The 18,172-nt window shown below is 39.4% G+C and overlaps 3 protein-coding genes across 4 annotated transcripts; 1 reads left to right on the plus strand and 2 right to left on the minus strand.

Annotated features, from left to right (window-relative positions):
- The first annotated feature begins 2,011 nt into the window (after nucleotides 1–2,011).
- Nucleotides 2,012–5,365, plus strand: LOC136260580 (uncharacterized). 2 transcript variants are annotated; one of them, XM_066054371.1, is made up of 8 exons: nucleotides 2,012–2,153; nucleotides 2,204–2,251; nucleotides 2,301–2,744; nucleotides 2,790–2,921; nucleotides 3,069–3,670; nucleotides 3,721–3,823; nucleotides 3,977–4,276; nucleotides 4,323–5,365. In XM_066054371.1, the coding sequence occupies exons 3-8, from the start codon at nucleotides 2,598–2,600 to the stop codon at nucleotides 5,238–5,240; spliced, it is 2,202 nt and encodes a 733-aa protein (XP_065910443.1). In that variant the 5' UTR covers nucleotides 2,012–2,153; nucleotides 2,204–2,251; nucleotides 2,301–2,597; the 3' UTR covers nucleotides 5,241–5,365. The 2 variants fall into 2 exon arrangements, with proteins under 2 accessions (XP_065910443.1, XP_065910444.1); XM_066054372.1 differs by lacking the exon at nucleotides 2,204–2,251 and having other exon boundaries at nucleotides 2,033–2,153.
- LOC136260581 (uncharacterized) lies at nucleotides 5,229–7,425 on the minus strand. The gene is made up of 4 exons (XM_066054373.1): nucleotides 7,104–7,425; nucleotides 6,594–6,841; nucleotides 6,266–6,542; nucleotides 5,229–6,072 (listed from the first exon to the last, which is right to left on the minus strand). The coding sequence occupies exons 2-4, from the start codon at nucleotides 6,808–6,810 to the stop codon at nucleotides 5,250–5,252; spliced, it is 1,317 nt and encodes a 438-aa protein (XP_065910445.1). The 5' UTR covers nucleotides 6,811–6,841; nucleotides 7,104–7,425; the 3' UTR covers nucleotides 5,229–5,249.
- A 1,814-nt stretch (nucleotides 7,426–9,239) lies between these two features.
- On the minus strand, nucleotides 9,240–15,924 carry LOC136261388 (kynurenine formamidase-like). The gene is made up of 10 exons (XM_066055390.1): nucleotides 15,777–15,924; nucleotides 14,814–14,906; nucleotides 14,700–14,766; nucleotides 14,301–14,386; nucleotides 13,557–13,629; nucleotides 12,840–12,937; nucleotides 10,652–10,730; nucleotides 10,410–10,539; nucleotides 10,253–10,357; nucleotides 9,240–9,425 (listed from the first exon to the last, which is right to left on the minus strand). The coding sequence occupies exons 1-10, from the start codon at nucleotides 15,895–15,897 to the stop codon at nucleotides 9,393–9,395; spliced, it is 885 nt and encodes a 294-aa protein (XP_065911462.1). The 5' UTR covers nucleotides 15,898–15,924; the 3' UTR covers nucleotides 9,240–9,392.
- Nucleotides 15,925–18,172: the final 2,248 nt, after the last annotated feature.

The raw sequence follows: 18,172 nt of genomic DNA on the forward strand, positions 1-18,172 counted from the left end.
TAGGCATGATGGAGAACCATTATTAGGTAAATAGACGTCAAACCACAGGTATACCTACTTGGAAGAGTATATACGTACTCACCTGTGGTTGAGGAACATGACATTAGTGTGTGCCATGCCCATTTGCAGGCTAATAGCCCATGGCGGGTGTCACCTATATGACCAATCATCCAAGCCAGTGCAGGCTAATAGCTCACACTGTGCCAGGTGATCAATTATCCCAGCCAGTTCAAGTACAATCACTGGATTCATTTTATAGGCATACCTCACAACTTTGATGATGGGTGGCAGCAGGTAATGTTGCACCTGTTTGTTGATATAAACGGACATGCCCTGGGGATATACGGAAATATATATACTAAGTGCCACAATTGATTGTTGTGTTGTGAGCAAACTCAATTGCTAGAGGAAGCCTATGAGTAAGTCTACAACACGCCAAGCTATTGCAAAGTACTCATGAGTTACTTAGTTTGTATGCGTATGGTGTGTTAGTAGTATAGTGTTTTAATTATGAGACATAGTATATATCATACCACAACTACTTTGGTGTAGTGCACTCCTCATCCTCAGTCATTGGAAATTTAAACACTTCAGCCTGGGGTTTGTCAACAGTAAATTTCCCCAACTTCGCATTTGGGGTATATACAAGTGTATAAGTGCAATACACATTGTAGTTTATGTATTTACAAACAGGGGCGTAGCTAGCCAGAAGGTGATGGAGGGGCAGGCATACCCCACAAAACACTCAAAATCATTTATGATTGCAAAAAAGGCTAATGACCCAATGGTGGGCTAGCCAGCATACGGTGTAGTATTAAAGAACTAGCTACGTAACTATTTCAGTACTGACTGCTTCCAATCGAGGTAGCTATATTCGCGAGCATCATCGCACGTGCCACAACTGTACTCCAACAAATTCATCCACAGTCCGGTATAGTCTCGCGTGGCCAGACCGCTGTTCCGCGCAGGGGCTTATCGATTGTAGATTATAAGCGCCCGCGCCGAATAGGGTCTGGTACACTTCCAATAGGCCAGTTGTGTTCGCACTTTATTTAACAGTAATATGGCGTTGACCAACTCGTGCTGGTCTTAGATCATATGCGCCTGTATTTGAGTGATGGACTCGAGGTAGATGGAGTCTTGTGCTCTGTGTTTACAGCCTCAGTGTGACACTGACGGTTCTCGAAGATACCGCAAGTTGTTATATGGAAAGGCAAACAGTTGTTCAAATGAGCTGGCGATTTTGAATCGACTTATTTTTGCCACATGGCCAGGATTGTCAGTGAATTCTTTTGAGAAGCTAACTGAAGAATAGGCATACTTCTGTGCACATTGTCAGAGAAACTTGATAAACTACAACAAAGCTGTTGTGAAAGTTAACCAGCTATCCTCTGACATTCTTTCTAATTTAAGTGCACCACCACAGACAGAGTTGTCTAGTCTCGCGTAGCCAGACCGCTTTTTCTCCGTCACGGCGCTTATCGATTAGAGATTATAAGCGCCTACTCCGAAATAGGGTCTGGTCCAGAATCAATACGTAAACTCGTTTTCACACCCCAAGCAAGAGCTCGGGGTGTTTAATCAACCTTCGTCATAAAACGTATACTTCCTTTTAATTTTCAAGCCACGTACGCACTGGAAATGCCATGAACGATAGCCGGTAGAGTCGATAAGAAACACTGAGGCTGGTTTTCTAAGGCTAAAAAGAACACGGGTTGATTCCCTGCTCAGTTCGCCTTTAGCCTTTTCGTTTTCACAAGGAATCGATCCGTTACCTTTTTAACCGTAGAATACCAGCCTCAGTGTCTCTCATCAACAGTCTACCGGGTATCGTTCATGGCATTTCCAGTGCGTACGTGGCTTGAAATTTAAAAGGAAGTATACGTTTTATGACGAAAGTTGATTAAACACCCCGAGCTCTTGCTTGGGGTGTGAAAACGAGTTTACGTATTGATTCTGGACCAGACCCTATTTCGGAGTAGGCGCTTATAATCTCTAATCGATAAGCGCCGTGACGGAGAAAAAGCGGTCTGGCCACGCGAGACTAAGAGTTGTCTTGTTCCAGGCCACACACAGGAGAGAAGTGATCTGCTGAGACTGCCCAACTAGGGGAACCTGATCAAGAAAGAGAAGCTGATGAAAATGAAGCCATAGTAAGCAATTTTTATGTACCAGTATGCTCCTATACTAAATTGTCAAATAGAACACCACATCAACAGTATCCACAGGACCCAATACTCCAGAAGTAACTGTGAGTAGCTATGCATGTTTAAAAATCTATCGAAATCATTATTTTGTAGGTGAAGATTAAAGGCAGAGATGGCCGCGTAAGGAACCACCGTATTACACCAAAGCGTAAACCAATTGTAACATCCCTAAGCAGAAAGTCGTACAATGCTACATCAGAGAAAGTTGTTGAGTCAGAGGACCTACATGACTGCACAATAAAAGCAATGGCCAATAAAGCTGGTGAAGAGATGAAGGTATTGAATTCTCCAACACATAAATCAATGTTAAGGGAGTCTCCAAAACAACTTGAAAAGTTTAGTTGAGAATTATTGGGCTTAGAATTGAAGGAGGCTGTTCCTACACTTTGGATGTTCCTACATGATCTACTGCCTAATGCTAAGGAGAAGTTTATCTGTTTCATAGTTTCGATGGTATTGAAGATGCAATGCAAGCAACTTTGCCAAGTTCAAAAGGCTGTGTCAATGATGTTATATGCAAATGGAGTACACAAGCAGGTATTAATGTTGTCTGTTTAATGACTCTTCTACTATTTGTAACAGGTTTTTCGATGCTTACAACCATTTATGATCACCGTATCAGTGACAGCAACTGCTAACACTGTTAGAAAACTGTCTGATAATCATGATGCAGATGTGATATCTTGGGTGAACAAGCTATTGATGACTATTAAGGTTAGACATGTTCATAATCTCAAACTTTTTAAACACACCTTATCGTCTTAACATCTTTAACAGGCTGTAGGACCAGGTGACTTTTAGCACTATAATAAAATAAATAAAAAATAATGGTTATTAGCATTGAAATTAAAATACTTTTAGGTATCCGATGACCAGCCACGGGCCAATAGTGACCCATTACTTTGTTTGGATATGGCAAATGATGGAAACGACAGCGACGAAGATGATGATAGCAGCTGCTGCAGTGACTCTTCATTTGGAGATTTTTTATCTGATGATGACTTTGATCTCAACGATGATGATGAATTTGATCTGGATGATGACGATGACTTTGACCTGAATGATTTGCAAGATGCGAATACTGAGAGTGCTATAAATGAGAGTTGCCATCCAAGACATGATAACGGTGTCACGGCAGCAGAAGTGCACCAAAGTCCTATGTTGATCCAGTCACCAGTTAGCCCTGATGAGATCAGCTTAACTGTTTCTGCCAACCAGCCAGTGAATGGATATGTCATAGTAGGGGACAACATAGATAAGAATGTACGGCCTTCGTTCCAACGTCATGACCGTACTACACGGTCATTGCATTATTTTCATTCATATGCTGTGCAGAATAGAGTCAACACTGCTGAAATATCAGATGATTGTCCTTCTTCTATTGACATATATCCTGATAATTTTTTGCCTAGCTCAGATGATGTGGAGAAGTTACTCAGTGAATTTGAAACCCTAGTAGCAAGGTGTGTATTCTGCTGCTTAGTGTCTCTTTGTAATACATTGATTATTGTAGGATTTTGGTGCAAAGCATGGAGCAATTCAAGGATCAGCAAAGTTTGGTGACATGGCATATCCCCAGTGCATTTTCTAAGGAAATGGCTTGCAAGTCTGAAGTGGTATGTATATTCATATATAACTGATTCTATAAAATTTGTACAGTAGATAGCTATGTGTCATGGATTTGTTGTATTAGATATATAATATACTGTAGGCGACGTAATCTAAATTTTCTGATACTTGTGATATATGTAATATCTATCTGCATCTAGGTACCACTTGGTGTGATTCTGAAGAATGAAGCTCTGCTGAAGGAAATGACTGAGGTGTTAGATGATTTGAGTAACTATGTTCCAGTGCATGTTGCAACCAAGACAGTGTCTGTAGAGGGAAAAGATTATACAGTTGATGACTCAAGATTAATCAAGATCTTGCTTTTTGGTGATCAGTTAACTGCTGCTCGTGCTAGAGGTGCCATTACATTACGGGATGATGACACATCAGCTTTACATCGATTGGAGGGTTTTGTTCCTGCTGTTGCTGACTGGCATGCTAGAATGTGTCTATTACAGGTAACAGGTGTATTATTTGAGTACAAGTGTTACTAATATACTACAGGCAATGTGGAAGCGACTATACACCAAGAAGTCAAGTAAAGATAAAGGCACGCTGTATCAACTTAGGAACTTAATCAACTGTACTGCCGTTAAGAGTGATCCTTCTAAGTGCATGAAGGCAACAGAAGATTTTTTGATGGTTGTGTTGCACGGGTACATTGTTGCTGGTGCCACAAAGCTTATGAAAGATGAGCCATCCAGAGTTTTTACTTGCAATGTTGTTGCCAAATGCGTAGTTCGAAATTGGATTAAGATGAATTTATTCTCAAGCAACTCAAAAACACCACCCAAAGGAACTGACTACAGTTATGCACTGGATGTCATGAGTTTAGGCTTGCTGTGGCATGGCTTCCATGATGCTGTACAAGAGGGTGATGGCGATCGCATTATTAGATATTGGCGGTTTCTGATGCCTGTATTTAAACATACTGGCCGCCGAAATTATGCTTTGGAAGCATTCAAATTATTATCTCAGACTATGGTGATGTCACCTAGACAGGTTACTGAGCTAAAGTGGGGGAGAACTATCAATACTGTTGGAAGAATTGGACACAATATAGCTTGCAATCTACATATGGAACATTTAAATGGGCGTGTGAAGTCTATGATGGAGAACCTGGGTTCAAATTTGAAGCCCCAGTGCATACAAACTGTAGGACGTACACTGGGCATTATCAATAAGCTGTGTGGTCGTTTTGAAGATGAGGCTGATGCTAGTAAGAATAAGGACTATCACACATTTCCTGCATTTAAAAAAGATTTGGCTATGATATTATCTCAATTGGTGTCAGATGATGTGTTCAGTGAAAGTAGTCAACAGAATCTCCAATCGTACAAGAGGAGTCCTTTATTCCAAACATTTGATTGGAAAGCAGTGACTGAGTGGCTTAAAGAGAAAATTATAAACTTAGATCTTTAAAATTGTATTTTAATTATTGTTTTTACACTTAGCACAAACACACAATCGAGCACACAAATCACAACATCTACATGCAACAATATCGTGTTTGTCAACATCACTGAAAAGAAAATCTTTGAACAAGAGCGTTCTTCTACAGTGAGATTGATTCTCTCCATAAATCTTAACGGGCTTTGAAATGTGTGTCATGGCTCCTTTCCCATAGTATAAAATGGATTCTGCCTCACTACTATCTCGTCCAGCTCTACCAGATTCTTGAACCAATTCTTCCAAGGAATTGGGTGCACCCCAGTTGATGATTCGAGTTATATCTCGACAATCCACCCCCAAGCCAAAAGCAGTAGTGGCAATGATCAACCTTAAGTTGGTCTTTTCTTTACAGAATTCTTGTAGGGTCTTCTCCCATATCACTGTTCTAGATGCCGATGTAAAAAGACTGAGCATTCGAAAAGGAAATATACTGGGAGCTGTTGGTGGTATAGCAATGTTCTGTTTTAGTAGCCTCTTGATTCTTACATGGAAATCACCACACTGCGGCAAACTTTGACAAAACAAAACTGTTTTAGGCATGTCAGCCTTCATGCTTATAAGCTCCTGAGCTAGTATTGAACAAAGATCAGCCATTTTAGGCATAGGGACAACAAAGTACTTGATGTTTGGCCTCTCAGGAGGAAGTCCGACCATTGTAACATTAGTCATTGACAAACGTTCAAAGATACTCTTCACTGTTTCATGTGTAGCAGTGGCTGTGAGAGCAAGAATGTTTACTTCCTTATTAATCAAGCTCCGGATTGTCCCTATCTCAGCAAACGTCCTCCGAAACTTGTCACCCCTATATTTTGGAAAACAAATGTGTAGTTAAAATTAATCACGTCTACCTAAAAGTGTAGGTGGTACACTAAAGAGGTCTGACACCCCTTTCACCCTTGTAATTACTGCTATAGCAAATTATAAATCAAAAACATGTGGTGGAACTGTATCAGATATCTCGGAAGTTGCCACACCCCGGCTACGAGCTGGCTTACCATATCTTCACACAGTGAGCCTCATCTACAACAAATCCTACTAAGTTTTGGGAGTACACAGAAGTCAACAACATTTTCCTGATCTTTGCATTGCCCAGTAAACTTTCTGGACTGATATACACAAGTTGTACTTTGCCTTTCAATACATCATCTATGTTTTCGAGTTTTTCTCCAACATACTCCACTGATAGGCCTTTCTGAGATAAAATTCTTTTTTGATCCATCATCAGGGCTATCAAAGGGCTTACAACTAAAACAATGCTTTCCTTTTGGCACCCTGTAAGTAAAATAAAACCACTGAACCAAATTACTTACTGATTAGTCTTACCTCTCAGTTTATCAAAAATCAGCGGAAGAACTGCATATATGAGAGACTTCCCATAACCAGTCGGCAAAACAACCAACGTGTCATTTCCAGACAAGAAGCTTTGTATCGCATCGCGCTGCTTGGGTTTGATGGTGTCTAAACCTAGATCTTGAATGGAATCTTCAATTGCTGCATCTATAATAGACGAACTTCCACAGACATGGGCAGTCCTTTCCATTTCTAAGTCTTAAATAAAATCTATCCGGCGCCTATAGGTGGATGGAAATAATTTACACCCAACATTTTGCTGGGTCGCGAACACAATTGGCCTATTGGAAGTGTACCAGACCCTATTCGGCGCGGGCGCTTATAATCTACAATCGATAAGCCCCTGCGCGGAACAGCGGTCTGGCCACGCGAGACTAAGTCCGGTAGAGCTAATACTTTAGTGCAAATACAGGTTACTTTACGTTAGCCACAGCCTGTGCTGCAGTCCTAGCACACTGCTGACAGGATGACGTATTCACTCACTTCACTCGGCGAAATTGAAATGCCATGTATTGCACGAAATCCCACCTGTCTTGCTAGCAGAACTTGTAAGCTTGACTGATCCACCTGACTGACTGACTGACTGACAAAGTAGAAACAGACTGCACTGCCGTACGTACAAAGGTCCAGTGTGATCGACTCGATAAAATATACTTGGTACATTTATTTAGCTAACACTTTATCACCTCGTAGGCAGTAGGTTCGTAGCGTCATCTGGTCTCCTTTGTCACTTGTGACTCCTGCCGCGGAGAAGCGGGTGCCGGTCACTCCTTTTAGATTCAAAAATGTTCTATCACGCGAGTAATCTAGGCTAAATATAGAAGTATGTCTCTAATATTTTCGTTCGATGGATTCACGAACGAGTTGAATGTTGTGTGTGCGCATTCACTAGCAACCCCTGGTGATACCGCGTAGTAGTGTACATAATTTACAGTCATTTGCAATTGCGTGTCAGTTTAATACTAGTAAACTTGTGACGAAGGTTTAAAAAAAATCATTTAGTGATGGGGGGGCAAATGCCCCCCCTTAGCTACGCCTCTGTTTACAAATACCATACAGTGGGAAACTTTGGCGAATGCAAATAATCGATAGGTAAAGAAAACTTTGGAAAATTGCCCCATATATTTTGTCACATACTACTTATAGCTAGCGGTGGTTGGAAATATACTTCACATTAAAGATTCATCAATGTTTTATATCCACAAAGTTTCCTTCTATACAGTATGGCTATGTGATTTATTCATGTAATTTAACTGCATAGGAGCACCTATATAATGGTATGTGTCTAGAATATCTGGTTTAATTAGTAGGGAACAAGCCTAGGGTAACTGCCTACTGCACCACTGACTAGGCCAGTGTTGAGGGTCTGCATGAACACGCCCTCAAAAAGTAACAGTTCTAAATAAGCACAACTATAAAACCACTGCTAAAGTAGTTTTCTTTGTAACTATGTGTGTATATAGATACCCACGCTGCTTTGAAACTGCTTGAAGCCATGACTGTTCTATTAGAGCATTTTGTTATAGTATCTTGGTCTGGCATACATAAACCTACTTATTTGATAGGGTACCGGTTTATTGGTAGGGCCTACTGCAAGCTACATTGCTGGGTATATGCACTCCAAATTAGATGGTGGCTTTCATTTGTAGTCCAGAAAACATAACCATGCTGGTGCCACTAGTGTTGGCAGCCTATATAATTATTGGTTACATCATTCTTACGCACAACAGGGATGCACTGAATGCATGGGCTGCCACTCCACTGCCTTGTGTGAAGGTAGCAAAGCCCTATGTAATTGTGTAGCAATTGCATAGACGTAATATTATACATTATGCATGATAATCATGCCAGCAGACCTACAGTGTCCAAACTGATACTTCACTAGCTAGCTTATTGTGAATAATGTAACAGAATTTACGGCATATATGCAAGTGTCATAGCAAGCTCTTCATGATCAGTGATAATTCAGGGTATATAACAATGGAAACTATTATTATTGCAGATCAGACTGATCATGGGGTATGCAACTTCCTTGTGTATTCACTGAATTATATGAACAGTGCACCTGTGGCTATATATTTATTTTGGATACATAATAAATGTGCACAATTTATCACTGAAAAAAGAATGAATACTAGTATAATATACTTGTATACATAAAAATTTTTTTGTCCATGCATGGTGTAAGTTGGTTACATCCCGGTGGTTCTTAGAGGTAGTGGAGCAACAACAGCTGAATTAAACTTGCACATGTAACGTAGCTACTTCAATAGTGCTATCAGGCTCACAGATTTGTTTAAAATAAAGCCCATATACAAGTGGTTGAAACAGAAGCATTACTAAGATGAAATTTTGGCTGATAACATGTTGATATCTTAGGTCATTTATGAGTAACCTCGAGGTTGCAATAATCCATCCAGCCATCAACAAGATTATCGTGGTCATAACCTTGAAACCCTAGGCAACATATCCTGGTAGAAGACATCTTTGTTGTTGTTGTTGTTCAGGATCAACTCTTGATCCAGAAGCAGATATCTCACTAAAATATCTTTCTCCATTCATTGCAGCCAGTTAATCTTTGTAAAACACGCCACATATACACACACTAAACTCACTCTATTACTTAATGCTATATATATTGTTAAAAAAAACAAAAAAAACCTGTATACAAAAGGCTGCATACATTCATGCAGCTATACACCACACATATACAGAGAACAATATAGTCAAAGCTTTTGAAGCAAATGTCAGTGTTGCTCATAGTTTATACCATCACGGTATATGTTGTACAAACTGCAGAATATCCTATTAACAGAAGCACAAGGTCACAGTGATTTAAGCACATCATACTATAGCTAAATATATATACTGCAAAATTAATAATAGAAACAAATTTTTGGTATGTGACCTATGTACTGAGCAAAAAATGGCCATTTTTGCAAAATTCTATTTTGCCATAACATATTGAAATAAAGTACACATAAAAATATGCACAATTTAATTCTTTCATTGTGCATTTAAATAGTATGTGACTCAGAGAAATTACCAAGACATGGTACCATATTATAAGAGTACACTTTCGTGATCCCTACTATACAACCACCCAGTGTGAGTGCTCTATACACCTGTAGACCCTGTATTGTACATACAAGCAGGTAAGGTTTACTCTGAGGCATATACTTTGTGATAGTTTGAGATATGGTTTGAACGATTTCTGAATATGGTGGGGATATTGATACAACTGAGAAAAACTGAAGTGACAGCGTGCACTTTGAGACTACCAGAAACTGCATAACCTTTCAACTCAGCTAAGATTTGCTAATTTTCCAAATTAAAATCCTCACCAATCAAACTACATAGACAGTACATACACACATATTTCAGAAAACAATTTCAGGAAACTGGCCTGGTTTTTAAAGGGTGCAGCCTTCAAAGGTTCACTTTTGTACTTTTCCTGTTCATCTGATACCCAATAATTGAACTCTACTTATTGCAAAGAACAATGAAAGGATTATTTTTGAGATGAAGGATGCTTTCCAAGGTGATTTTTGGTGCACGTTTTATTAGGAAAATGGGCAATCCTTACTATGACCCACTAGTAAGGTTCACGATAATCTATACTAATTACTTACTGCAGACAACTTGTAGTCTTCCAGTTGAAAATTGTCTATGATATCAAAGTGGTCTAATTGTGGAAACTCTTCATATTTGCAGCTAACACTGGAATCAGTAAGAGCCTATACATAAACATTGTACAGTTATTACAACTTAATGCATCAACTTGCTAACTTTTAAGAGTTCCTTTCCTTGCCTCTTATACTCATCAGGGTCATTTTCAGCATAATAGAACAGGCATTTACAGTCCTTAACTGACAAATTTTGCATGATTTTAATTGGTGTGAAGTTCTTCACCTCTTGTCTAGATGCATTACATAAATATCAAGGCTATAAAGCGTGTATGGTGTCAAGATGAGTAGTTTAAGTAACATAAAAAACTGTGTATATTCTTTTGAACACTTAAACAAACTTACTCTGTTACTTTTACATTAGTGTTATCTGAACAGTACTGAAACACTTCGAGATCAAATTCTCCACTAAGAAACACTATACCTACAGAGGTGGATTACAACAAAACAAGCATGCACTTATAAATGCAATGACTTGTAGTAAAATGGAAACAAATTTAACAAGCAACACTATCATACAGTATGCTAGTAAGAAACAACCATTAAACACATCACTCTGTTGTGATCATGAAATGAACTACTATTGTTAGCCAAGATACTGTACACTTACGTGCATGTACACGTACACCCATACTCAAATAAACAAGTACGGTAGATCCTTGGTTATCCAAACCCCAGGTAATGGTAAGTGTACAGATAAGTAAACTGTTAGGATAACTAAAGCCCATGCAGAGCTCTGTTGAAATACTCTAATAGAACAATCATTTCCAATTTCAGATAAACAAGGGTATGGATAAATGAGGGTCAGATAACTGAGGGTGTACTGTACAAGAAAAATTTTTAAGTTCAATTAGGGATCAAGGAAGGGCTGCCTACTGGTGGACATTTAATCCCTACATATCTATACCTGTGACTGAATTAGGGATTAAATTATTTCTATTTTTTTTTTAACCAGGCACACACCCTGCAGCGGGGCATGCACCTGGTTACTGTAATCAATTTAGAAAAAGTGTGTGTGTGTGCGTGCGTGCGTGCGTGCGTGCGTGCGTGCGTGCGTGCGTGTGTGTAAGTCCATGTCACCCACATGAGCAAACAGTTTTGTGTCAAAAGCAGCCTTCATATGTGAAATGAAGGCTGCTGCACAGAACCAGTATAAACCTTCCTGGTAGGTAAGCTTCCGAGGTGTGGTGGTTTATTCGTGTCAGCTTCAAAACCAGGTAAAGTAAACTTCTGAAGACTTTATGAATGCCTTCCACAACAGGCTATGTGGGCGTAAAACAATGCATCTGGCTTTGTAGCTACCAAAGAGAAAGGGCATGTATTAATTGGGCGCCTGGTTTTTAAAAGTAGCATAACATCAACTTTTCTATAATACCAATCAAACCTAATTTTCCCTTGTATTTGTCTGTTTACTTTTTGTAATATTATATGACTGGTGAAACCACATATACTGCATCAAAAGGAAGAATGGCACCAGACTTATTGCTTTCGTCTGAACATGTGACCCAACTATCAGCTACTGGAAATGTAAAATAGCCATTATGCTTCATTTTAAGCCCAATACACAGGACTACAAATAAAGAACACTATGAGAAGCACCTTTGCAATCAATCCAGTCACTACAGAAAAATAGAGATGGTTTTTGTTACAGCTGTAGGGAAGCCATCGTGTTACTGCAAATCGTCACCTTGAGTTGTCAGTGAAGAGAAATAGGACACAAGGTAAGTCCATGATGAGTGTATCGTACATACTGTCAGGCTGAAGTGACATCAAAAAGTGAAAAAAATTAAGCCCGCAGCCATGGCCAGTATTGGGTTATGCTTAACTGAAGTCATCAGTCATTTTTTTTTGTGAGAAAGTGCAAGCCTCCCAATCTAGTGTGGTTGATGTCACCAGATTTTCTGCTACTACGATCAATGGATAACTGTTGCAAATGTAGTGAAAAGCACAGCTATACATAGTTAGTTAGCTGCTTGTTATGTGCATGCATGAATGCAGCATCATTTGTTTTACTACTGTAGTATAGCTAGCTATAGATCTAGTGTGCATGCACTTCACATGACATTTGATAATGCCTCTCACGAATGGGAGTATGTTTCATGTGTACAAGGGAGCCCACTCATCAGAAAGTGTCTGGCTACACTCCTGAATTTGATATGCACACTGAGGCTCACTCCAATTATAACATTAAAAATCCCATACAATAATCACAAAGGGCAGATAGTGCTACTATAACCTGCAAAATTGCACTTCCAGACCAGGTTCACAGAGGTACAGGGTGTATGTACATGAATTTGTAACATATTGTTAGCATTTTTTCAGCTCTTTATGCTCAGATATAATCCAAAAGAGCTGTAATCCGAATGTTGCCATACAATTAGAGTATTTTGTCACAGCTGTGTGCTACATATGTGTATTCACTATTAGAGTAGTTGAACAAATTTAGAACAGTTTTGTGAAATGGCACATACACCTGCTATATAATGCATGTCAGATACTGTTCTATTGTACTACTAATACACTATACACATACCAGTGACTTGAGGATTGATCATTTCAAGACTACTCCAGTCAGTACACATAATACAGGCAGTGATATGGCTACCACAAGAATGACCACACAAGAATAACCTATTAGAATACACATGTAGGTGCATATAGAGGAATAGAGTATATAGTATAGGGCTGGAATGAAGGTCAAATTTTAACCTCTGAAGCTTCTTGTAAGAAAGCTACCAAATTAAGCTTCAAAGCTTGTTGATTATGTCACATCAGTAATCATAATAATCATAATTGATGGGTGTACAATCATATGGTCTCACACTTTGTTGCAGCTGTAGCACAGGCTCTAGTACAACTGTTTAGACTACAACAATAGTTACATGGTTCCAAGAAACACATGGCTTTTTGACTAATTAGACGTGCTAGTATCCATGGTTATGAAGCAGGTAAAATCACCTTTGAAGGATACAAAGCTTTGTCCCAGCCCTAGTATATAGATGCATATTATGGATATTACTTATATCCATATTTGTGGTACATGCGTAATAGAATAATGTGTACAGAGGGAGTGTATGTGAATCTAGACAAGCCATAAAGGAAGAGTGTGTAGCACTCAAAATGGTTTGCATCATATAACAGTTGCTAGGTCAAATGTAGGGGCATCTGAATGCAGTGATGTAATTAAGATTGTAACATAATAGTTGAGCAGATCACACTTAACAGGATATGTGATCAAACATTAACAAACCTATTGGTTGGAAACCGTCTTCTAACAAAGCAGCAAGCAGAACGTCCTTCTTCAACAATTTTTGTGATGGTGCCTATATAACAACAATGTTGAATACATTACATGGAGCTCTTTTGTAGTAGGAATCATGAAGGTTAACAATTTTTGGTCAAAAAATATTGACTTGTGGTGTTTCCTTCACAACAACTTGGCAGCATTGGTTAGTTACAGTATAATCAAACCCAAATGTGACTTCAAAGCGAAACTAATTACATTCCATTTGTTTAAATTCTGTAGTAAAAGTGATATAAAAATAAAAGTACACAAAAAATTAAAAATTTTCAACTAGAGTAGGGACCACAGCACATCGATAAAAAGTACTGAAACAAGCTGGAGTAGTGCATGATATTAAATCACAGTAAAACAATAAGAAGTGTCATATCCCTACTGTGCTCAAGATACCATAAGAAGAGCACAGTAGGGATATAACAATTCTTATTGTTTTAGTGTGATTCAATATTGTGCACTACTCCAGCTTGTTTCAGTACTTTTTATTGATGTGCTGTATCTAGTTGAAAATTTCAATCTTTTTGTGTACTTGTTATAAATAGCTATAATATAGGAATTAAATCCCCACATCATGCAATAATCTAAACATTTTTTATTGTGATGATTCCTACTGATAATTATTTCATTACAGTTATTGATATAGGATCACAGGGACCCTAATAGAGTACTATCATGGAGAAATCTTTTTTTACATACCGTTAGGACACAAAGTGTAATCCACTACCACTACGATTACTCCAGCTTTCGTAAATGTAACTGCCATACTTCCTCCATGATCCTTACTAGAAAATATAACAATAGGCAGTCCAACTCATTTTTTTTTAATCTTGGAAAATGAACTTTTCACCTGCTCAATAGATAAAGTATTAATTGCCAATTTTAGGAATATGCTGTAGCTTTAAAAGCATTACCTATGTTCAACAAGCCCTAAAGTTACTCTCAGTACATGTACAAATTCGCAACTAATATTAACTACAATTTCAAGACAGTCCAGGCTACTAGAAAGTTTCCTGACGTGTCCTTTTAAAAGTAAACATATGTAGACAATCCCATGGGGTACTGTTTTTATTATACTATTTGTACAATTCAGCAAACCTGAGTGCCTGCCAGTTTCCGCCATGGAAGAATACAAACAATGGAGAGTTGCTGTATGAACCAGTTTCTATTAGAGAACCAAAAAAATATGTCAAGAGCAATAAACAAACATACCATTGTGTGGATAGTAGATGTCCAGCGTGGAGCCGCTTTCATGATATTGTATATCTAGCTCACACTGTATTTCTTTACGAGCCTTCTCTGTAGCTATGCAGTAAACAAATTTCAAGTGATCACAAAGCAGCTGCAGTATAGCAACATTTAATTACAAAATGGTTTCATCAATACTGTATTACTTTTAGGAATATAAAACTATTCGCTATTAAAGTGAGCATAAAGCTGGTTCCTCAGGTTTGTAAATCAACTAGCTAAGGCCACTCAAAAAATTGTCTACTAGCTTTGCTCACATCTGTTTACAGCCAGCACACAGGTTTAGTAACAATAATCACAACATTGGTCTGTTAAGAATTCATTATTCATGGAACAATAGTCAACTTGCAAGAAAAAAGTACACAAACTGCAACATGTTTCTAGATGATAATGTTTGTGCTAACACAAATGCTACAACTACACACACGCAAATAACTATGCCGGGTGGGAGGAATTTAGGGAGTTGGTGTTCGCCACAGACAGTCACGTATACACTATGCACTGCTTGAGTGGCCTCATCAACTACAATGGCATTATTTCATAATCAATGGCATTGTACATAATATTGCTACTTAACTGATTTAAAGCTGTTTGAATTTCACTTTAGCTCCAATATTCAGGTAGCGGTGCTTTATCAAAGATGTCACTGACAGCCAAATAAATTTAATATGATGCCTTAATACATGGTCAAATAGTGGTCCTCCATCCAGCACATGCCAACTGGAGGTGGTGAAAAGGCAAGGGCAGCCCATCTAGCCTGGGGTGATGTGTGCAAAATACAAAGTGTGGTGCATAAACTATTTTACACTGAACTGACAGATCACGCATTACGCATTGAGCACGTAGTCTCGCGTAGCCCAGAGCGCTTTTGTTGTTTCCTTGTGTCGTCACTTTTCCCCGCCCACACACAAAACATCGGTCTCGTACCATTCTTAGTTTGCGTCATATGTTCTTTTATCACTGCATCACTATCCAATCGTTTACTCCAGCGAGAAGGATTCAATTGCCGCTCGAATTCTTCTTGCGAAGAATACCCGTGAAATGCCATGTGGCGTTTGAGTTGGCACACTGACCAATAATTTATTTTATTGGCGCTTAATATTGAATAGCTGCCCGAGCCTCTGCCCGAGCAGTCGAGCAGCCGAACATTAGCCAGTCCATACCGAGGTCCATACTTAGATAATAGACGGACTATGGTCCATAGATATCATCTATGTCAGTTCAGTTATAGATCAGCGAGATCACAAGACCCAACCTCATGCTGCTTATACATGTTTTACTCATGGACTATTTAGCCGTTGGCTGTATGTAACACGTACAGTCCCTGATACATCTTCTAGTTTCCAGTCACTCAAGAAAGCCTTATTGACAAAGTTTATTCCAGCCTTGACTGCCCTTGACCCTCCTGGTGCTCTTCAACGTTCACTCTTTGCCCTTCCAACTAGATTTGGTGGTCTAGGCATTGTTGCACCTGATTCTTTATCATCTATAGAGTTTTCTGCTTCAATGTATGTCACAGCACCCTTACGATCACTCATTTTATCACAGAATTTTGGCTATACTGCCGATACTCGTTGTAGTCTGTACTCCCGTAAGCTTGAAATTAAACAATCCAAGACTATCAATTTGTCCACTCTTTCTAAGGAACTGTTCTCTAAGCTTACTCCCACTCTTCAGAGGGCTGTTACTTTAGCACAGGAAAAGGGTGCTTCTAGCTGGCTTACTGCCCTACCTGTGCAGGAGCATGGTTTCTCCCTACACAAGACTGCCTTTCAAGATGCCCTTGCTTTGAGGTATGGCTGGATGCCATGCCCTCTCGTACAACTTCCCATTGTGCGTGTGGTACCAACTTTTCTGTTGATCATGCCCTATCTTGTCCAAAGGGTGGATTCCCTTCAATACACCACAACGAAGTGAGGGATATCACAGCTGAATTATTATCTGAAGTGTGCCATGATGTGGAGGTTGAGCCTCATCTGCAGCCTCTAAGTGATGAAAGGTTTCACAGAAGACTGCCAACATTCAGGATGGCGCATGCTTGGACATTGCCATTAATGGATTTTGGGGTGGTCGCTATGAAAAATGTTATACGGACGTCAGAGTTTTTAACCCACTTGCACCATCCAACAGTGGAACCACCCTTCAGTTATGTTACAGGAAACACGAAATAACAAAGAAGAGAGCTTATGAGTTACGAATCTGTGAAGTGGAACACAGTTCTTTTACCCCTCTAGTGTTCTCTGCTTCCGGAGGAATGGGCCATGAAGCCAGTGTATTTTACAAGCAATTGGCGAGTTTATTGTCTGACAAATGGAATGACTCTTATGCCACAGTACTAGATGTAGATTGTTATTTTGTTTGCTACGTTCAGCAATCCAGTGCATTAGAGGAGCGCGATCTTCACAAGGTCATTACATCTAAAGTGCTCCTGTGGCCTTGGTGCAATCAGAGACTCAGTTTTTGATTTAATTGTTTAACTGTTTATTTGTATGTTCTAATCTTATTTTCTTTATATCTTCAAAAAAAAGAAAAAAAAAGTACTCACACCCACTTGCGCAGTGGGTGGGCGAAAAGTGCAACGATCTAAAGTATCAGAGCAGTATCATATTCTAACTGGTTACTCCACTGCTCTAGATCGAGGGAGGTACACATGGCTCCACGACTCTGTTCTTCAGATCTTTGCTAACGGGGAGAGTTCACTCCTGACCATCTTATGCACTTGTCAATTTCATGCCCCACCCCCCCACCCCCGGGAAGGGTGGGGGATTTGACAAATCGTGGTGTCAAATTTCCCACTACTGGGGCAAAATCGGCTGTCAAATCCCCACCCCCTAGTAGGGGATTTGACAACACCTCAAGAATAAGCGCATATTTCATGCATGTGACTAATAATTAACCTGGTCTCGAACCTGGTATACATCTATATATAGCTAGTAAAATTATAGCGAGTGTGATTTTATTGTTTAGAAATGCAACTACCAAAAATCGGTCAGTGAATTGGGCAACTGTCAATTGTCCCAGGAGTGGGGACAAGAAGCAATGTCAAATCCCCACTTGGGGTGTGGGGACGGGGCATGAAATTGACAAGTGCATTACAAGTTTTACTCAGAATCAGATGCTGATCTCTGCCGGCTAGTGCCGATCAGTCATGCAAGTGTTCAGCCGGTGTAGTCCGTTAATAAGTACTATCCAACTAACCTTTCTTTGTCAACTTTGCCTTGGAAATATAGGTTAGTCCTGAGAGATGGCAAACTGAGTTGGACCACAGGGACAGTGAGAACGTATGAATCTGGCTGGTTTGATTGTACACTGATCAGTGGTGA

This window comes from Dysidea avara, chromosome 7 (genome assembly GCF_963678975.1).
Source record: "Dysidea avara chromosome 7, odDysAvar1.4, whole genome shotgun sequence".
Classification (NCBI taxonomy): domain Eukaryota; kingdom Metazoa; phylum Porifera; class Demospongiae; order Dictyoceratida; family Dysideidae; genus Dysidea; species Dysidea avara.